We start from the raw sequence: 23,402 nt of genomic DNA on the forward strand, positions 1-23,402 counted from the left end.
TAAATGTGTGCTGTCAAGAACCAGCCATCCATGGAAAATAATTTTTGGTGTAAAATTAGTCTACCAAGATCTGATAAAAACAGTTCAAGTGTACATACATCAGGCCCATGATCCTTCAGTCCTGTGCTTCTTTCTGATAAGAGGATCCATCACCGAATTTCAACAGATAGCTACCCCCTTTTCCTGTGAGACTTTTGTGACTCATTGTCTTTGACAAAAAATTTCATTCATTCTATTAATCTAAAGCTGGAAAAAGTAAGTGCTAACAACAGTTTTAGTAGCATCTTTTATGATTACTTACTAAAATACTTTGCATGATGGAAGTCTAAGCTGTGTCTTTTGTCAAATTCAACTGCTTGACAGTGAGAGGTCTGAAGACTGGCCTGGCAAAAGAGAAAGTGACTGATAGCTACCCCAAAGAGTCAATCATCTGGGAGCTGACTTTAGACACAGTACATATACTCCCTTGAAACTATTAAATAAGCATCCATACACAAAGGAGAATGAACCAAAGATTTGGCTTGCTTTCTAGGAATTTTGTAAAACATTAAATCTGCAGTTAACATAAGAAATGTGAAGAATAAAATTTCTGTTGGTATTTCTTCACGAAAACCTTTACTTTAAAAATTGAGGCTCACAGTAAAAATAATCTACCTTCTAATTTTTTCTGTTTTTTATACTCTTACCCAGATTCGTTGCCTTTAAATATGTCTTGGCCAAGTTGGATTCCTCATGTAACTGAGGCAAGATTTCTTAAATGAAAAAGTGTGGGTATGCTCCCTGGGGAGCAGAAAGAGGATGGGATAGGGGGTTGGTGGGGGACAGGGGAGTAGGAGAGTAGGGGAGGGAGAGGGAACTGGGATTGATATGTAAACCAAGCTTGTTTCTAATTTAATTTTAAAAAAGGAAAAAAAAAGTGTGGATATGCTAAAATCTTACACAGGAAAGGGCTGTAGAAGACTTCAAAGCTTACTTCTACCCCTGAAAAATAATGTGAATAGCTGTAGTGTTCTTAAAACAATTTCAACAGCTACATCCTTTGCATTTATGGTCTGCTATTCTTCACTGGTCTGCAATGACATGATACATATATAATTGTGCAGTGAGTCAAAATACTCTATCAATAGTACACTTCACGGACACAAAATTGAAACCAGGAAGAAGGAGAAAGGAAAAATTACATAAAAAAGTACTCCTGCATTTCCTGGGGGAAGTAACAACCTGAAACTCAACTAGTATGCTACTGTCATTGACGGGGATTTCTTTATTCCTAGGTGTCTTTCCTGGCTCTGCTATATGACACATAGGCATCTTAGATTATAATTGAACCCAGGATGCTGTAGCAATGAGAAATGCCATAGATATAGTGTCACAGATGAAATTTAATAGATCATTTCTCAACATATTTGTTGTGCTTTTCTGTAGTCAAAGAATACAATGAACCTCCCAAAGCCCCTATACCTGAGCTACAGCTCCCTACCTCCTGTTTGCATGACCTCAGCAATGACTCTGTGGGCCTTTTCATCTTACACTCACCTTTTCCAGAGTCCCCCTTTCCTCAAATCTCTTGGTTTCTTTGCAGCTCCACAAATAGGAAGGTTATAACCCCAGCACTAGGTTTCTTGGGGGATAAGCAGTTGAGAAAGGCTTCATTTTGGCACACTTTATTCAGTGCCTAGGGAAAAGCTACTCATACCCCAAGTGCCTAATTAGGGAATTCTGCTGCACACTTCCGTTTCACAAAGACTCCATACCTATGGGAAGCTAAGAGTTTAAGTCATGCTAGATAGTAGAAGAAAGGCAATACTTGGTTTGCTTTTCTGTATAAGCTATGAAAGAAATTGTTTCTGTTACACAATATCAGACAGACTTAATCAGGGGATTGGGGTGATGTCTTGCTTGTACAAATAAAGCCTGTCTGGATAACAGAGAATGGAGCCTGCCACTAGCTAACCATAGTGGTCTGGAGGTGTGTAAAGACAGACAGGAAGTGAGATGACTAGGTGGAAACAGGAAGGGAGATGTCTCTGTCAAAGAATTGACAGAGTTTATATTATATCCTTCTGAGGTCTTTGATGGAGTTGAAGACAGATAATTAAGGTTAGTGTTTTCTTAGTTATGATAAAAGGTAAGTTACATATAAAACTTAAAGAAAGGATAGATGATGGAATATTTTCTTAAATTTTGCCAAGTGTTAGTGGATTAAATATTGGTAACTATAGTTCTTGCTTGATAACTCTTTTGTTTTACTATGTTAAAGTTAAAACCTTGCTTTTTATTTAGACAGAAAAGACGAGATGATGGGGGATATCCTTCTGTATGCTGTGAATATATGTTTCTCTTATAGGTTGATGAATTAAGCTGATTTGGTCAATGGACAGGCAGGATTTAGCCAGATAGGATATTCAAACAAGGATAGACAAAGGTAGTAAGTGGAGTCAAGGAGATACCATGTTGCTGCTGCGGCCCGAACATCACTGGCAAGTTAAGTCTACAAGGAGATAAACAGATTAACAGAAAGGGTTAATAATTAAGAGAAATGAATTAGGAACAAAAGAAACAAAGCTCACAGTCTGTGGCTCAAAGTCCAAATTCTCGAATGCATTTGCATAAGCCATTAAAACAGCTTGCAAGAAGAGCACAGTTTTGAAGCATATGAAAGAGTTGTAACTTCAGTAGAACTTCTTCAAAAAGATTCTGAGAACCATGGGGACATTAGCAGAGAAGTAAGGTTGTCACATTTTAGTGACCCCCCAAATTTCTCTGTAGGCTTGACTGAGGAAAAGAGTCAAGGACAATGTTTCCTTCTACACCAAAGGAACATTGATAAGTACATCGAGGAAGTCCATAGAGACATTGGAAAAGTCCCTCATATAATGGGTAGAAAACATAATTAGAGGAATATATTTGCTCTTTTTATTCTTTTTGTCTTTTTAAAAACTAAATTTGGAACTAATATGTACAGAAGGATATTGCTGGAGGGATATCAAATGAATAACTCAGTAATATTTTCTTCTCTTATGAAAATGTATATGCAACAGTAATAAAAGGTTAAACATTAATGTACTGGTAGCAGAGGGAATAGGTAGGGAACTGCATTTGAAAACATATTTTTTAAATGTCTTGCATATGATGTTTATTTAGACTTGAACAGATCTTTATCTTTTACATGGTCTGATAGCGCTTAAGTTTCAACACATTGATTCCTGCCCATTAATTGGTTAGATAACAGGTCTCATTCCATTTTGTACAAGGTAATTCTAGTTATGCTTTAAGACACATATATGACCATGTGTATGAAATCACAACCAAGAGAAAGCCTTGTGCCTTTTATGCAGGAAAACATATTTTTAATTAAAAAACAGGTTACGAGGATTTATGAAACAAAAAGAAACTCTGAGAACAGAGATAGCTATTAAAACCAAGTACTTAGATTTTTAAAAGTTTGTGTCTTATCAAGAACCCCTGTATGCATTTGATGGGTAAGTGAACTAAGTTTAGAACTTGTGTAGTGACCAAAGGCAACCACACTCTGCCTTTATCACAGCTTTTCCCCAGGGAGTCTCACCATCTGCTTGTGTTCTGAGGCTTGTGTCTCTTCCCATGCAGAGATGGTGCTTCTGCAGGTGTCTTGCTTATATGTGGACCCCTAAGCATCTGCTCTCTACTAGTGAGTCTGCCCAGTTATAAGAACATGAGGTATGCTCACCTTGAGGATAGGCTGTCCACTACTCACTGTTGTTTTGGGGCGTTAAATGCTGTGTTTCTACTCCCTTTCTTTGTTTTCTCAGCTAGGTAGTTTGCTTCATCTCTACATTCTGTCCCTTGCTCAATGGACCTACACCTCACTTAAAAAGTGGAACATTCCCATTAACTTTGAATCCATTTTTCTCTCATTTTGTATTTTTCACTAATGTAAGCTTTTCATTTTTCGACTAAGCATGTTTGCACAATTAGAAAAAGTATGCTTTGCCTTATCTTTATATAGGATCATACATTAGTCATAATTTTACAATTGATTATTTATTCAACATTATCTTTGTGAATTATTTATGCTATTACATTTAGCTCCAGCTTTGAAATAAAAGTACTACTGAGTCCTGCCAGGGAAGCAGGTTGGCTGACTGAAGATCTTCACCTTTCCTTCTGCTCCTCCAGATCCAATCCCCCAGTCTCATCCCAGGCTCTACAGCAAAGCTTCTGGAGTGACCTCTCTTCACTTTCTGACCCCATTCCAAGCAGATCCTGACCCCAAATAAGCAGATCCTGGTGGAAAGTTTCCTTTCCTCCTTCCTGTGAATTCCCTCAGATCCCTGACCTATCCCCACTCCTAAGTGCCAGCTCTTGATACTGAGAACCCCAAGTAGCCATAGGTTTAAGGTCCACAGAAAATTTCCTACCAGGCAACACACAACCACAATGCTCCCTAAAAACCAGTGAGAAAACAGAAACCACAGAACAAAACACATACTCAACAAAGATAAAACAAGATATCAGCCCTGAGAACTATAATCTTCATAATGCTAGATGATTAGACTCCAGGGTAAAAACACAAACAATAGCAAGGACAATATGTCTCCACTAAAGCCCAGCAGTCCTATCACATGATCTAAATATTCCAACATTGCTGAAGCACAAGAAGAAAATCTTAAACAGCCTGTATAGCTATGACAGAGGTCCTTCAAGAGGAAGTTAATAAATTCCTTAAAGATACTCAGGAAAAAAACAAAGGGACATTAGAAGAAAATGAATAAAGCCATTCAGTTCCTGATAAATGGAAATCGAATTAATAAAGAAAACCCAAAGTGAGGGAATAGTAGAAAAGACAAACATGGGAATTAAAACAGGAACTAGAGATGCAAGATTGACCAACAGAATACAAAAGATGGAAGATAGAATCTCGGGTGTTGACAATACAAATAGAAGAAACAATGAAAAGACCAAATCTAAGAAAAATAGGAATAGAGGGAAAAAAAGAAATCCACATCAAAGTTCCAGAAAATATTTTCATTAAAATCATAAAAGAAAAATTTGCTAACCTAAAGAAGATGCATACGTAAGTACAAGAAGCATACAGGGCACCACATAGATTGGACCAGAAGAGAAAGTTCCCTCAGTATATAATAATCAAAACACTGAACATACACAACAAAGAAAGATTATTAAAAGGTGCAAGGAGAAAAAACCCACAAGTAACATATAAAATCCAGTTGCAGAGAAGGAGGACTGATGAGCAAAGAGGTCCATACCAGGCTGGTAAACCCAAAGAAACAGCTGACCTGAACAAGGGAGAACTCTTGGTCCCCAGACTGAAACCAGCATGGGACTGATCCAGACCTCCTGAATGTGGGTGTCAGTGAGGAGACCTTAGAAATCTATGGGGCCTCCTGTAGTGGATCAGTACTTATCGCTAGCATAGGAATGGACTTTGGGAGCCCATCCCACATGGGGGGATACTCCCTGAGCCAAGACACAAGGGGGTTGGCCTAGGCTCTATCCCAAAGCATATGACAGATTTTGAAGACCCCCTATGGAAGGCCTCACCCTCCTTGGGGAGCAGAAAGGGTATGGGATAGGTAGGGTATTAGTTGGGGGCCAGGGGAGGAGGGGAGGGAGAGGGACCTGGGATTGGCACGTAAAATAATTTTCTTTCTGTTTAAAATTAAAAAAAATTAAAAAGAAGATACATATAGAATTACAAGATGCACCACATAGATTGGACCAGAAGAGAAAGTTCCTTCAGTAAATAATAATGAAAACACTGAACATACAGAACAAAGAAAGAATATTAAAAGCTTCAAGGGAAAAAACCCACAAGTAACATATAAAGGCAGACCTACGAGAATTTCACCTGACTTCTCAATGGAGACCCCAAAAGACACAAGGACCTGTATAGATGTGCTTCACACTCAAAGAGACTACAAATGCCAGCTCAGACTATTGTACCAAGCAGAAGTTTTGATCACCATAGATGGATAACATAAGACATTCCATGACAAGAACTAAATTTAAGCAATATCTGTCTACAAATTAATTGCGTCCTACAGAAGGTACTAGAAGGAAAATGCCAATGTAAGGAGGTTAACTACACCAATGAAAACAAAGGGAATAAATAATCAGACCAGCCAAATAAAAAGATGGAAAGCACACACACCATGACCACCAGCAGCAGCAGCAATTAGTAACAGAAATCCACAACTATTGGTCTTTGATAGCTTTCATCACCATCAGTCTCAATTACCCAATAAAAAGACACAGACAAATATAATGGATGTGAAAACAGCACCTACCATTCTGCTGCATGCAGGAAACACACCCCAACATCAAGAATAGACATTACATTAAGGTAAAGGGTTGGAAAAAGATATTCCAGGCAAATGAACCTAAGAAGCAAGTTGCTGTAGCCATTCTAATATTTAAGAAAATACCAAAACTAAGTAGAAGAAGATAAAAAAGGACACAAGCCTACTACTCGGTTAACCCGACTTCACCCCAACCAAGCCACTTCCACTCACAAGGCCCAACCCATCTCCACATCCTCTCTTCTGCTCAAACCTGTTCTGACCATATAAGACTTAAAACTAACAGAAGTCATCTACATGCCCAGATCCAACCAGGTAAATATCATTATGAAATATCAAGCCGGTACTATCTCTCCAAATCTTATCAACTCCATAGAAGTGTTTAACAATGAGGATTACCTAGATGAACCCAGGACACAAAATTGAAAAGAAGAATGATAAACTTCATCAAATAATTCAAGGTATTTAAAGAAGACACAAAGAAACAGTCCAATGAAATCAAGAGGCTTCTCATGACTGGAGTTGGATTTTATGCCTGTTCTTTCATTCTTAGAGCAAGCATTGTCAGCACAGAGAGAAAACATTTATCCTATAAATGTATTTATTCATAGACTTACTTGTGTTAAATTTTTTAGACAAATGCTGCATATATACAAGCAACATTATATAGATTGAGCTGGTTATATTTAAAAATATACCTGAATATGCATATATGTATATAACAACACTCAATAAAACATAGGCCATGCATTTGAAAAATGAGCATGGGTATATGGGAGTGTTTAGAGTGAGAAAGAGGAAAGGAGAAATTACATAATTATGTTGTAATCCTCCAAACAAAAGAAAACAATCTGTTACTGTTAATGCTTCCCTATTGCTATTCCACCATGGATTCCCATCATATATCCTTCCTCAAATACTGTTTCTTGACACAAGAAAAAAGGTTTCTCCTTATTAAGCTTATTTGATGTGCAACCATAGACTGGCCACAGCATGATTTATATATCTGTGCACCTGTTTATGGAGATATAAGAAATAACTGAGTCCCCTGGAACTGGAGTGTCAGGCAGTTGTGAGTCATTTGATGTGGTACTGGGACCTAAACTCCAGTCCTCTTCGAGAGCAGAAAGAACATTCAAATGGTGAACCACCTCTTCAGTCCCCTAGAAGCTTGCTTATTGTCAAGGTTTGATCCTCCAATCACAAAACAATATTCAGATGCATAAACATTTCTTAATACTGGCCAGTAAGTTAATTCCCACTTTCTAATAGTTATGTTACAGGAAATGGCTAGTTAAAATAATTAGTAAAATATAGACCTGTTTCTTGACTATACCCCAGCTCTTGCACTTTTACACTTTATAAGGGATGCTGGTGTTTAGGACCACTAACAATGACACAGATGACTCACAGGACAGACAACAACATACTCCATCCTTCTCACGAGGGTGCTTTTCTGACTGGTTTATTCCTTTCTTTTGAGACACATTTTTGTTACATACATATGAACTAAATGTTATTATATTATACATGTTCAAAATAATGTAATTCTAAATCCTAGAATAAAGATGAACCAGTTGGATTAAAGTTATTAAAACTAAGAAAATATTTTTTTTCTAGAATCCATATGCTAGAAACTATGTATCAGGATTTGAGGATTTTTGTTTTAATTATCAAAAGAGTCTCACAAGAAAGCATTATATAATAAAATTGAGATTCAAAGAGATTGGCTTACCTTACCAATACCAAGTAATTGATAAGTCATTCAATAAGCTACAACTCAGACTCAGATTTGTGGAATTTCAAACACATGCCCAGGAGACTGATGTTTTCTATAGGAGAAAATTGTTAAGTAATCTAAGAAACATTTATTTTTGATCCAAATTTCATTTGACAAATATCAGTGTTTAGGATACAATTAAATAATTTATGTTAAATCAAGTAACCTCAAACCTACATGTATTAGGTAAGAAATATATTTGGCAAAATTTCTAAGTATGATTCACAAATATCTGAGGTTAGGAAATCACCCTATGATGCTGACAGAATGTGTACACTTTGCAGTCTCTGGGGTCAAGATGTGTGTGGCTCCAGCAGGTATTGTAATGGCTCTGATAACACCAACGACCAGCAGCCCTTGCCTCTCCTTCAATACTTGACATAGTGAAGAATGAGAGGCTTTATTTCTCCTCTCTGACTCTTGATCATCCCTCAGCCATCATCAAATCTGTCCTTGACCTTCATTCTGCCACCCATCACGCCAGCATCCCTGCTCTCATCAGCTGCCTCTTTAGGGCTTCCTTGATTTCCTTGTTGCGCAAACTGTAGATGAAGGGGTTAAGGAAAGGGGTAACCACAGAGTAGACTACTGCCAAGGCTCGGTCATAGTCAAGGGAGTAACTTTTCTTCAGCCGCACATACATGAAGAGGATGCTGCCATAGAAGATGAGAACCACAGTGAGGTGGGAGGCACATGTAGAGAAGGCCTTCTTCTTGCCAGCAGCAGAAGGAATCCTGAGCACTGTGCGGATTATCTGCAGGTAGGAGCTGAGAATCAGCAGGAATGTGGCCAGGATCTTGCAGGAGTTTACAATAAAATCTACCAGGACATTGACTGATGTGTCAGTACAAGCCAAGCTCAGCACAGGCGGGAAGTCACAAAAGATGTGTTGAATATGATTGGGGCCACAGAAAGGAAGACGGGACACCAAGGAAATTTCCACCACTGGCCCAGCCAAGCCTCCCAACCAGCAGCCTATAGCAATCTTGGTACAGAGTGTCTGGGTCATGAGGGTGGGATAGTGGAGGGGCTTGCAGATGGCTAGGTACCTGTCATATGCCATTGCTGTCAGGAGGTAGCACTCAGTAGCTCCAAGAGAGTGAAAGAAATAGATCTGCAGGAGGCATCCAGAAAAGGAAATTGTCTTCTTCTCACTGAGCAAGTTCGCCAGCATCTTAGGGATGGTGGCAGCTGTGTAGCCAAGCTCCAAGATAGAAAGAATGCTGACAAACTTATACATGGGTGTGTGGAGTCGAGAGTCCATGTGGACCACCAAGAATATCAGTAGGTTTCCTAGTATTGTAGTGAGGTAAATGGCAAGCAATAAGAAAAAGAGGTAAGTCTGGACACCTTGGAGGTGAGGGAAGCCCAAAATGATGAATTCTGTTACCTTGCTCCAGTTTCCAGTTTCCATTGCTCATCATTCGTGTACCTAGAGGTGAGATCTAGAAGAGATAAGGGGGAAAGCAGTCATTGGCATCCCATCAAGGAAACTTTCAATAGCTCCCTCTGACTGCTAAACTTCCCCAATTACAAAAGCAGCCGTTGGCATCCTGTCAAGAAAACCTCCAATACCTCCTCCTGACCCTAGAATAAACTTCCCCTAGCAGAGGCAAGAGTTTCATTTCCTCCCCTGCCAACTCCTCCAATCTTCAGAACCTCTTCCCAAAAATTAGAACTAAACTTCCCTTTTCTGAGCAGCACAAGCGATCTTTGGTCCCACATCCCACCTATAACCCATTTGTCTTTCTTACTGTAGGCTCCAGAAATTTGAGTGTTCCTTATTCATGGTATATGTCACCATTGTATAATGCTCATCAGATGTGTTAAGAGCATCACTTACACTGGGAAGTACCGATAGGGAGCCACACCAAGGATATGTAATTCACATCACATTCCCTGCTTTCTACCTTATACTTGTTTGCTTCATCAAGATTTTGGCTCTTGAAACACTGATTTTTTTCACTACACCTTCCTACATTCTCTCAGGAAAACAGATTTAACATCATCTATCCTCAAGCATATCAGTTAGAATTTTAGGCCTCTTTTGCACACTGGTAAAAATCACAGTAGAGACTAAGACAGTTTAAGCAAATGAAGGCGACTCATACAGACTGGAAGCAAACCCTACATCTCTTTCTCTCCTCCACAATGGCCACTTCCTCAGTCCTCCCTATCCCCAGTCTTAAAAGTACCTCTCTTATTCATTGGGATGCAGATAATGAATATTTATGGTTAATATAACTAGATACCATTGAATATTTTCTAAACATTATAACTAGGGACAGACTCAGGGAATAAATAAAATATAATGGCCAACGCTAAGAAACTACCGTTCCTTTCTTTTTGTGTTTTATTTCTTACTTTAGTTGTTGCCTACAATTATATGTATTTGTCATGTGTGTGCTATAAAGTGAAGAAGGATTGGTCACAGCTAGTTAACATAAGTATTGTGTCAAGTAGCTGTCACTGTGTGGTGAAAACACTTGGTATCCGTTCTCTTTGAATTTTTTAAAAATGCAGTGAAATGGGATGTTGAGATGGCTCAGTGGGTAAATAGACTTGGTGCCAAGCCTAAAGATTTGAGTTTGATTCAGGGTCCTACACGATAGAAGAAGAGAAGTGACTCCTAAAAGTTGTCCTTTGACCTCTACACCCTTACGATGGTGCACATGTGAACACACACAAACACAAATATGATTTTAAAAAATACACTGTTGTTAACTAAACTCACCCTGTTGCCCAAAGAGTTTAATATTCCAATTGAGGAAATAAAAATAAGTACAACACTTGCTCAGATTAGTCTATAATTATATAAATATGGCATTAATCTTACTTACTAAACTTGCTAAACAAGCATGTACACATGCTACCTGCATATGACTGCATCCACACACACACACACACACACACACACACACACACACACACACCCTCAACCCTCCCAGTTCATAATACTTATATAATAATCATAAATTTGACCCTTATCTTCACTCACTTTTTCACATCCCACTCAACATAGTAAAAAAAAAAGAAAGGATTTAGGGTTTTCTTCTTATACTGTTTATTTAAATATATTTGATCATTTCTACTTAATTGATCATTTCTATTTCTAATAAACATTGATGCAATGTTGGAAGACACTCAGAAGCTCAAGGACCATCATAAATTTTAATTTCACTGAAGTGTTTGAATTTTAAATATACCATCTATTCCTATCAATTCAGAATGATAAAAGAGCTTTCAACACCTTCTAAAGGAAGGAAGGATGAAAACAGTAGCATAAACCATTCATACCAAATGCAACATCACCTTGGGCTGACTTGGACCAGCAAAGACTCTTATTCTCTTATGCAGGAAGAAACCTGTGTCCTCAAAATCTCCCAGAGATGGGTATCAAACCCCTGCCAGCACTGATGGTGCCAGGTGGCCACACAACAGCCTTCTCTATCATAGAAACGCTTAGATAAGATTCTTCCTTCCATTGACATGAAATCTGGCTTTCAATCATTTTGACTGCGAGTAGTGCTTTTCAACATTATCAGCACCCTCATCTTCATCAATATCATCATAGTTTCACTGCCAGTGGCTGCCTGCCTTTATTATTGACTCGTCTGTTTGTAGTGTTCCCTCGTTAATACTGCCTCATTGTAAAAATCCTGAAGATACCTAAACCTCAATTTACCCCAAGTTCACTTCTTTTTGTGGCTATCCAGGGTAAAATTTACTTTTCCTGCTACCCCTATTAGTCACACGCTGGGAAAATGTCTCAGTGGACAAGAACTCTTTACAAGCTTGAGATCCTGAGTTTGGATGTCCAGAATATACACGAAAAGCTGAGCTTGGCTGCTTGTGTCTGTTACCCCATCGATGGCAGACAAAGACAGGGGGTTCCCAAGAGTTCATTAACTATTCACCCTAGCTTCAGTGCTGAAATTTCAGTTTAGTGACATTGATTTAAGAGAGTGATAGAAAACACCCAACATCCCAGGATCCTGTTCTGGCCTCATGCTCATCTGCATGCACACGCACACACACACACACACACACACACACACACACACACACACAGAGAGATGAGAGAATGACAGAAGCAGAGAGAAGTCCAGTCGTACTTCCTCACTGTCCTTTTATTCCATAGTACTTCAGGTACTGGAATTATTCCTATCCATATATTTTACCATACATAAGCAGTACTCTTTGGGCCTTTAAAAAGTGTTTATTTTTAATAATTGTGGTTATATAGAGGTATGTGTTTCTGTACACACACACACACACACACACACACACACACACACACACACACACACACACATATATATATATATATATATATATATATATATATATATATATATATATGTCACATGAGTGCAGGTGTCCACAGAGGCCATGGGTATCAGATCCTAAGAAGCAGGAGTAAGGAACAGTAGTGACCACCTAATGTAGGTGCTGGGAACCTAACTCATGTCTTCTGGAAGAAGAGCAAGGTTTCTTAACTGCTAATCCACATCTTTATCGCCTCTGTAAGCTTTCTGAAATTTACAAATTCCATACTTTAGTTACCACCTAGAAATCTTGGTACAACACCTGATGTATCACAGATGTGATGGCTGATGAAAAATATGTCAATCAAGGTGATTGTCTGGGACTTTCACAAGGGTCATCTCTTCCTTTGGCATCAGAGCTGGAGTGAGGGCTATTAGAAAACCTAGCATATTTACAATTTAGCATTTATCTTAGTTAGGCCATATCTCACTTCTCATATTCCAAGGTTTTAGAATTAGTGGCTTACATTCTATTCTCTACCCCACACAGTTACATTGCCCCTAGCCTATATCTAATGAGACTTATGTCCAAATAGTTGCAACTTAAGAGATCAACCCCTTCGATTTCTCCATTTTACAAAGAAGGAAATGGGAATCAAGAAGGGGAATATGCCTTGTCAAAGATCACACACTTGTTTAAAAGCATATCAAATTGCTAATTCTGAGAAGAAGCTCTTCACAGTAACATTTATAAAGGAGAATATACACCTGGCATGATGGCTCACCCTTGTAATCCTGGCATGTTCTGGACTATAAGTGTGAGAGCCTATCTCATGAGAGAGAGAGAGAGAGAGAGAGAGAGAGAGAGAGAGAGAGAGAGAGAGAGAGAGAGAGAGAGAAGAGAGTGCAATAGCCCAAAAAGCTATTCAACAATATTAACTTTGAGTTCTACACAATATGAATATCCTGTGAACCCTAATTGCTCAGCACACCTCGTATTTCTGAATGTTCTTAGTCTTTTCCTAATGTCCAGCCTACGAAGAAACATGACGAAGTGTCTGCCTGACAGATTCTTACCCACAGCTTGATAGTGAGGATCCTTTAGGGCGTGGCTCTTGGGCCACTGCTGAGTCTATGGCTGGAAGAGGACTCCCTCATCACTTTCTATTCCATTTCTTCGAAGAATCATGTGTAGCCACTTGCAGGTGATACATGAGTTGAGCTTTCTCACTTTGAGATAACCTGCAGGAGTAAATCAAACCATACAACGTTCCCCTTTCAGGATCTATATTCTTGATTGGACCGAGGTCTCTGGGCCTTCAGAGTAGTCCTCCTGAGGTTGCTAAGGTGTTCCTTGGGGAAGGGAACTGGCATCCATGAAGTTCATTACCCAGGAGTCCTTTACCTCCTACCAGCTCAGCTTATTGCAGCAATTACTACCAGTCCAAGTTGCAACAAGCCTCTCTTACTGCAGTGTTATTCATTAGTGAAAACAATTACCATCATAAAACTCCAAGACCAACTGGTTAGCTGCATTGCATGACTTTACAGAAAGAAATCACACACTTCCTCATTACAGCAGGACCTTCTTACAATGTGATTGAGTTTCTTGGTCCGTGAGATGATGAAAAGAGGTACAATCTGAGCACATAGAAATTACCAAGGCAATTCCTAATCCTGAGTATTAGTAAAACTACAGTAGTTTTACACCCTCTCTTCCACCAGTACACTCCAATTTCATATTGCCCTGAAAATATATCTAACTCTGGATTCTGGATTTAAATCTAGCTACAACTTCAACTATTTTTGTGGTACTAGGTAATTCATTCACTGTCTAATTTAAAACTTTCCAAAAGAATGGTGTTTACATATTTATTCCATAAAAATTAAGTGTTAGAGATATTGAGTATCCCATTATATACACATGTATCAAAAACCACATTTCCATGTAAATACATTCAATTGTTATTTGTCGGCTGAATATATCTGTAAAGGAGAGATGTCATTTTACTTATGCTAAGCTAATATCCAAGTGTGATAATGAGTGTGAAAAATCATGAACTCTGAGTTGTGTGGGAAGACTTATGTAGGTTTTACATTTTCCAATCACCACCACATTTCAACGTTCTTAATATAATTTTATTCTACCTTTTAACATCTTACTTGAAGTTTGCATTCTCACATTTACTTACAAAGGTTACTTGTCTTTTGCTTTTCCTAGGTAGATGTTAAACTGGTGTTGTCATTTTGTTGATGTACTTGTGATTTATAGTTTTTAAATTATTATATAATTATAACATTTCTCCTTTCCCTTTCTTCCTTCTGAATTCTTCTGTACAACCCCCACCCTCCTTCTAATCCATTGACTCTTCTTTCATTGTTATTACATGTGGCCTTGGAATTTCATGAAAGATTTAAGTTAGTTTTAACATATTTTGTAATACATCATGGTCATGTTCTAGGATGTTTCTAGAGTCTCTTCAAGTACCTGACTAAGACAATTGAAGATTATAAAAATTGTATGTTGTTTCAAGTCAATATATGTAGGTCCTCATCATCTTTCCTTACCTCCACCCCCAGGCTTACACCTATGAATAGTTCCTAGGTCTTTCTTAGGTATGTAATGTGCTTATCATACTTAAAATTTTCTCTAAGAGGACCTGAAAGTTATCAGCATGAAGTATCTTAATCTTTCTGGAGAAGACAGAGTCTAAATTTAGATACTTGTCGGCTAGCCAACACAAATGACCTAAATGCATTTTATATTGGCTAATCACTTGTTGACTTCTTACTTCCCCTAATTACATGCAACATACAATATGAACACTAATTTTTGAGGTGCCAAAAGTACATGCAATGGCAAATCCCAGTGAAAGTAACAACTTGATTCTATATTCAAAGAAATAAATGAAACATATTTTAAAATCACATACTTTTGTTAATTTTGTTCTTTAGATCTGAATTATTCATTCATTATCCATTCTACTAAATTGTTAACCTTTTCTTTTTCTTATTTTAAATTTGTTTTTATTTTATGTGTGTAGATGTTTTACCTGCATGTATGTCTGTGCACCACTGGATTAGATGAGAAAATAAGAGCCAACTATCTCTTGTCTCTAAGAAACATACTTTACAATTAAATACATTAAAAATGAGAGTCAAGGAATTAAGATTGACTTACAAAGAAATGGAAATTATAAACAAACTGGTGTAGCAATTCTATTATCCAATAAAGTAGACCTAAAATCCATCAGAAGAGACAAAGAAGGGATTACACATTTGTAAAGGGGAAAATTCACTAAATAATTTAAGAAGTGTAAGTATGTATATATCCAATGCTGGGGCTCCCAATTTCATAAAAATAGACACTAAAGGTCACCAAATGTCATATATGTAATAGTAGGTGATGTAGTATCTATCTTTCATCTTTAGATAGTTTTACACAACTAAAGATCAAGAAAGAAACTTCATAGCTAAATTATACCACAGATTGATTGGATATAGGAGCTATCTATAGAATATTTCACACAATAGTTGGGAAGACACATTCTTTTAAGTGTTACATGGAAACTACTTTAAAACCAATCACATTATAATTAACAAACTAAATCTTTTTTCATTCATTTATTTAGCTCATAAATAAAGTCATGCATAATTATGATACACAATACAGTATGTTCACAATGGCATGGCTAAATTAAACCAATTAACATGTTATATCACACATATTCATCATTTTTGTTTTGAGGACACTTAAAGTATACTATCTCACAATTTTTAAAATATAGCATATTATTATCAACCATATTTATCATGCTTTGAGTAGACCTCAAGATTTCACAGAGTCCATGCCTCTTGTCCAACTGCAGTTTTATATCCTTAAATAAATCATTTCCCCATTGTTAAAAGACCCACATTGAAGCCTAATAGCCACAATTCTGCTCTCTGTTCCCATAAGCTCGTCATTTCTAGGTTACACATAAAATTGAAATTGTGTGACATTTGTCTTCCAGTGTGTGTCACTTATTTTTTTTGCAAGCATATAACTTTACTACTTACTAAAGATGAAATCAAATTTGCATGCACAGGTGAGCACTCACTGAAACACCTTGGATTCATCACATATTTTAGTTTCAATTAGCATACATATATATAATATATAATATATAATATATATATACTTAATGGCAATATGTTATGCATCAATAGCAGCAACAGCTTTTCCAGGTTCTGCAGTCATTTGAACAAAATTGTAGAAACATCCAGCATACTCCATTTAAAAAGCAAAAAACAAAAAACAAAAACAAAAACAAAAACAAAAAAACAAACAAACAACAACAACAAAAAAGTAAAAAACAAAATCCCAGAAAACAGCACAGTTCTGTTACTCTTGTGGTACTTGGCACCATTTTTTTATAATTAGCTTCTCAGTCATCATCTGGGAGGAAACCATTCTGAGCAACATCATTAAAAACAGCTCTGATAAAGCATGGTCACTACTATGCATCATAAAGCAGGTCCACATATGAGTGAGTACATATCATGTTTGTCTTTTTGTAGTTGGGTTACCTCGCTCAGAATGGTTTCTTCAAGTTCCATCCATTTTCCTGTAAATTTCAAGATTCCATTGTTTATTTCTGCTGAGTAGTACTCCACTGTGTAAATGTACCACATTTTATCTATCCATTCTTCGCTTGAGGGGCATCTAGGCTGCTTTCAGTTTCTGGCTATTACAAATAATGCTGCTATGAACATGGTTGAACATATGTCCTTGTCATATGAATGTGCTTCTTTTGGGTATATGCCTAGGAGTGGAATTGCTGGATCTTGTGGTAGACTCATTCCCATTTTCCTGAGTAGTTACCATAATGGTTTCCACAGTGGCTGTACAAGTTGGCCCTCCCACCAGCAGTGGAGGAGTGTTCCCCTTTCTCTCCTAACAAACCAAATCTTAACAAATACAAAAATGAGAGTAATAATTTCTTATATCATCATATCATGAGGAAATAAACTAGATATCTATAGAGACAGAAATGACATAGACATTTGGAGACGGAGAAAAGAATTTTTGAATAAATAATCGTCCGTTGAAGATATCAGTGAGAAAAATATTTTAAAATTACCTGGAATCAAGTGGAAATAATATCCAAAGTTCTAGAACCATTGGAATACAGCACTAGGACTTTTAAAAGCAATTTGAAAGCTACAAGTTCCTACAATAAAAATTTAATAGATCTCAAGGAAATAATCTTATGATGACATATGTTTCTACAAAAATATAGGCTAAATATAAATACAGCAGATGGTAAAAGTAATAAATTTTAAGACAGAAATTGATGAAATAAGGATGCAAAGAACAATACATAAAAAGTAACAAGACTGACATACCCCTAGAAAAACTAGTAAAAGGAAGATAAAATGCAAATTAACAATGGAAAGACAATTGTTTCACACACCAAAGAAATCAAAATTATTAGGGATATATATATACATATATATATATATATATATATATATATATTCTAAAGATGTAAAACCTAGAAGAGACTGATAAATTTCTAAACATATATTTCATACAAGGGTAAATCAAGACATCATTAAGACCTCATATTGAGTAACATGATTGAAGCAGTAAGTAAAAGTCTTCTACAAAGAAAGGACTAGTGTTGCATACCTTGTTGAATTCTACCAAGCTTTTAAGTCATAACACCAATACTGCACAAATGACCCCACATTGGTGAAAGGGAAGGGACTCTCCAAACTCGTTCTATGAAGTCCATGAATATCAAAATTAGATAAGGGCAAAATAAAATAAAACCAATTAAGTCACCTGGTGCACATAGATGTCAAAATTATTGACAAAACATTTGAAAAAAAATTCAAGACACATTAAGGAAGCTGGATGTCTCTACAATTTTGTTCAAATGACTGCAGAATCTGAAAAAGCTGTTGCTGCTATTGATGCATAACATACTGCCATTATTGGTCTTTTATATAAATATATATACATATATAAGAAAATTAATGAAGGTAAGAAACATTAAACAAATGTGTATTATCCTGTCCCAATAAAACTTTGAGTTGCATTTAAAAAATCAAGAAAAAAGAAAAAGAAAGCCATGCTTTACCACCTTGTAGGTTTCATTCCAAAGATGCAAGCTTGGTTCCACATATGGAAATCCATGAAAGTGATTCACTATATAAATAGAGTTAAGAACATAAATCTTAGTTTTAGGAAAAAGTGATAAACTCTCTAGTTGCATATAAGCACATCCACATTCACATAGAAATAGTTCCACATATTTTTAAGGAAAGAAAAATATAATTTAATGTATATTGGCTACACAAATGAACTCATAGCCGTTGTGATAGCATGTCAAAAACCATGAAAGCTCAAGCCAGACAAAAATCCCAGAATTGATAGGGGAAGTGAACATTAAGTCTAATGGTAGTAAATAACAATTAGCAGTTAATAGCTACTGGGAGAGGAAAAGTCAGTTTTTTGTAACAGTGTAGCCCCTGGCAAGTCAACCATACTTAAGTGGAGGAATATATGGTCAGCAGAAATTGGAATTTCTGCTAAATAAATAAATAAATAAATAAATAAAATAGGACACAAAGATGGGTGGGTAGAGAAGGGCACTGGATCTGAGAGGAGATGGAAGAAGGAGTGAATATGATCAAAATATATTATAAAAGTTTTCAGAGAACTAATAAAAAGAGAAAAGTGAAGGACATGCTGAGTATCATAACAGCTCTCCAAGATAATATCATTTGAAGTGACATTAATGTATTGATTGATTTTGTTTGTGGGTAGTTGTTTGTGTATGCCATAGAGTACCTGTGAGGTCAGAGGACAACTTTATGGAGTCAATGCTCTCCTTCAGTCATGGTTCTATGGCTTGAACTAAAGTTATCAGTTTGTGTCACAAGCGCTTATTCTCACTGAAAAAATCTCATCAGCCTTGAAAGTGATATTGAACCAACAAATTGGGAAGAATGACTTACATGAAGTGTTGGGGGAAGTGTGAAGGTTCTGAAACACACAAAAAAAATCTTATTATATAAGAAATATCCCTTGACTCACTAAGACAAAGATAAAGGATGGGGGATCATTAATATTAGGTAGTTAAAATTAGGAGAGATGGCAGAGAAGAATTTTGTTTAGCTTTAAAAGGTGTGGTAAGGCTTTAGGTTTCATTTTATAAGTAACAGATTTTCCTGCATTTTGGAACAACTTATCTAGTTTAAGCTTAAAATATTAGATATTTTAAAAGATTTAATGTGTGTGTGTGTGTGTGTGTGTGTGTGTGTGTGTGTCTGTGTCTGTGTCTGTGTTTGTCTGTGTGTGTCTGTGTGTGTCTGTGTGTGTTTGTGTGTGTTTGTGTGTGTGTAGCTTGCTTATATGGATATCTGTGGACCGTGTGCATTCATGATGCCTACAGAGGCTAGAAGAGAAGATTGAGTCTCCTAGGACTGGAGTTACAGAAGGTTGTGAGTTATCATGTGGATTATAGAAATAAAACCAACCCAGAACCTCTGTAAAAACAGCCAATGCTTTTAATTGATGAGCCCTCAAAATATTAGATCTTAAACATATAATGCAGACCAGTTGTGAGAGGTTGTAATTCACACCAGATAGCAACACTTTAAAATAATAAGAAAACTATTTAAAATACATTTTGTAGAAATATCAACATGAATTGTTTCTGAATTGAAAAAATAGGGTGATGAAAATGTAGCAAATATAATTTAAATTTACAAAGATGTAACTGCATCAAGTTCCCAAGGTCAAGACTGTGAACATTTCACTTTTGGAATGTCAAAATGTAAATTCCTGGAAGAAATCCAAATAGGGTGATGAGTTGTCTCTTACAGAGTATAGAACGCCAAAGGGATTCCAGTCTTAGGCAGAGAAAATTTATATTATCATAATATTGCTACAAATCATATTTGAAGCTTTAATAATAGATAAAAATCTAGAGACACAGTCCTATAAAAGAAAGGGTACCAAAAGAGACTTAGTAGAGAAATGAGAAATGTAGAATCTACTGATAACATGAAAATCAAGACAAACATTTTAAAGGAATGAAAATAGTTCATGTATGTTAAGATTTAAAGAAGTGAAGACAAGATAGGCCCAATTAACTCAGCTTCATTAGTATCTTTGGCAAAATATTGCTTGGAAGGTCTGGAACAAAGCCCCAGGATGATGAAGGCATTGACAGCAAAGTGAAGTTAAAACTGAATGAAAGGGAAGAGGAGATAAGTGTCAGGCCATTTAGTTGAAAAGGGGGAGAAGAGAAATTGACCTCTACAAGGTCAGAAATGTGTGGCAAGGGAATGTACATGTTTAAAACAATGAATTGAGATACTGAATGTTCTTAATGTTGCAAACACTGGTCAAGAAAAATAAGAAGGGCACAGATACAGAAAACAATAGAAACAAATAAATAAGTATTTGAAAAATGAAAGCAGATGGAATCCAGAGCCTGTGTAACAAGGGAGGAAGATTGATTAAGACCAGTTAACATGTACAGAGGTATTTCTAGAGGTGAACATTGAGTCAAGGGGAGAACCTTGGTAGAAAGTCAATGATGAGTTGGACTAGCTTTTTCCCCTTTCTTGAAGATGGTCCTCTTGATGGCCTGGATGAGTTCTTTGTTTCGAAGACTATAGATAATGGGATTGGCCAAAGGTGTTAACACAGAATAGACTACAGCTAGAGTGCGGTCAAGAGTCAGTGAATAGCTCTTCTTTAGCCGAACATACATGAAGATGATGCTCCCAAAGAATATGAGGACCACAATGAGATGGGAGGCACATGTGGAGAAGGCCTTCCTTCTTCCTGCTGCTGTTTTTATCTTCAGCACGGCACCAATGATTCTCCCATAAGAAGTCATGATAAAAAGGAAAGTGATAAGGATGATGAAGGCATTGACAGCAAAGTCCACCAGAACATTAGTGGATGTGTCCTTGCAGGCCAGGCTCAGAAGAGGTGGAAAGTCACAGAAGATGTGTGGAATTTCATTGTAGTTACAGAAAGGGAGCTGAGAGACAAGGATGACCTCAGAAATAGGACACAGGAAGCCACAAGTCCAGCATCCAGCAGCCATCTTGGCACAGAGTGATGTGGTCATAATTGAAGGGTAGTGGAGGGGCCGGCAGATGGCCAGGTATCTGTCATAGGCCATGGCTGTAAGAAGGTAACATTCAGAGGCCCCTAGGGAGTGGAAGAAATAAGTCTGAAGGAGGCATCCTGCAAAAGAAATGGTCTTCTTCTCACTAAGAAGATTAGCTAGCATCTTGGGGATGGTGGTGGCAGTGTACCACAACTCTAAGAAGGAGAGAACACTGACAAAGTGGTACATGGGCTTGTGAAGGGCTGAATCCAGTCGGATGACTAGGAAGATGAGCATATTACCACCAATGGTGAACAGGTATGCCAACAGCAGCAAGACAAAAAGGCAGCCCCTGATGTGTCCCACATTGGGAAAGCCAAGGAGCACAAACTCAGACAAGCTTGAGAAGTTGTGTTGATCCATGAGAGGCTGAAGCGGACAAAGAAAGGTTGAAAATCTGAATTAGAGGGATTGCTAATCTATATTGATGCCTTATTTATCTTTCTCCTTCATAAATGTAAAGGAAACACTTTAATTACTGTCATTAATGCTAATGCTATTAATACTAAATAAATAAAATAACAGCTAGCTCTGGTTTTGAATGCATTCATTGGGAAATGTACCATTGTCATGCCAATTTATACAAGGAACACTCGAGGATGAATAGAATGTGACTCCTTGCTATGTCATTTGACACCATTTCATAGGAAGAAAATTTCAATTCTTTACTCATATTGCTCATATCTAAGCTATGTAGTCTTCCCAGAGTATTTCTATATCTTCCCCTAATTCATACACAGACTTTTCCTTAGCCCAGCCTAAAATGATAAGTTAATATGTGATATTGGTATAGCAGGGCTTTCTTTTCTTGTCAACTGGCTGAAATCTGTAAATACTAATTGAACAAGGATGTCTTGGGACTAAAGAATACAAATCTCAGCAGGATACAATCTCTGATAGCAGAGCTCACAATCACATCACCACAGGGAAGTATTTCCATCATTCTTGTCCATATAACCTGTGACATAAAACACCACTGAGTGTCAGGAAGAAGGCTGATTTGTCAGACAAGGTTTACTGAAACGGAATTCTCAAAAAAGGAAGACATTGAGCCAGTTGTCCAAGCAGAGAAAGAATCAATGGCAGAGGGAAAGAAACATTACAGACAAATACTGTTTCTTCTGGGCTACAAGAAACCTGGAAAAGGCACTGTGTAAACTCACCCATTGACCTAGGACCCTATCTCAAAAGATGCAAAGTGCCACGAAAGAATGATTACAGAGGCTGATACAATCAGCTGTAGACAGACTGCCAACCCAGCTGAAATATAGCTCTTATTACAAGAACCTCAGAGATGGATGAGCAGAGGTGTCTTGTGGGTACCCCTAAATGAAAATAAGATGGATGAGCAGCACATTTGGTGATTGAATGTGGCTTCAAAATTAGTAATGATAAAGTAGCAATAAATAAAAGTCCCCTATTTTCAGAAAACTAACCAGAATACACAGGTAAAGAAGAGACAGACAACTTGGTGACATTCCATCTAAAAATGTGCTGGACATTCCCATTGTTCTCAAGCATAATGTGAACAATATATAAAAAGAAGAGAAAGGAAAGATGGGAATTGAAAGGGGAAGAAAGGAAGTGGGGATAAGAGATGAGAGATTATAATGTCACATTATTGTATAAAAATGGTAGCCAGCATCAGTCACTGTGCCCATTATAGATCACATTGATCATATTGAATGGCCATCTAATTCCAACCATCATTGCAATTTTTCAGCTGGACCTTTAGAATAATTGTTGTTACATCAGCAGTATTAAATAAAAATTATTTAACCAGCTAACTAAATAATTTCCATACCAGACACTTTTGCTTTGATTTATACCACTCACTCTAACCCAAATGCCCCCCAGCCCAAATGCCCTC

General features: G+C 37.1%; 2 protein-coding genes across 2 annotated transcripts; both read right to left on the reverse strand.

Annotated features, from left to right (window-relative positions):
• Positions 1–8,557: 8,557 nt before the first annotated feature.
• On the reverse strand, positions 8,558–9,496 carry LOC100751548 (olfactory receptor 6N1). The gene has a single exon (XM_027418911.2). It carries the CDS (start codon positions 9,494–9,496, stop codon positions 8,558–8,560), a length of 939 nt encoding a protein of 312 aa, XP_027274712.1.
• Positions 9,497–20,941: 11,445 nt separating this feature from the next.
• On the reverse strand, positions 20,942–21,895 carry LOC100751255 (olfactory receptor 6N2). Its single transcript, XM_027419069.1, has one exon. The coding sequence runs from the start codon at positions 21,893–21,895 to the stop codon at positions 20,942–20,944; it is 954 nt and encodes a 317-aa protein (XP_027274870.1).
• Between the last annotated feature and the right edge of the window lie 1,507 nt (positions 21,896–23,402).

Source organism: Cricetulus griseus, chromosome 5 (assembly GCF_003668045.3).
Source record: "Cricetulus griseus strain 17A/GY chromosome 5, alternate assembly CriGri-PICRH-1.0, whole genome shotgun sequence".
Classification (NCBI taxonomy): domain Eukaryota; kingdom Metazoa; phylum Chordata; class Mammalia; order Rodentia; family Cricetidae; genus Cricetulus; species Cricetulus griseus.

Excerpts from the sequence above, each read along its gene's own strand:
- LOC100751548 (XM_027418911.2), bottom strand. The coding sequence starts at position 9,496 with ATGGAAACTGGAAACTGGAGCAAGGTAACAGAATTCATCATTTTGGGC.
- LOC100751255 (XM_027419069.1), bottom strand. The coding sequence starts at position 21,895 with ATGGATCAACACAACTTCTCAAGCTTGTCTGAGTTTGTGCTCCTTGGC.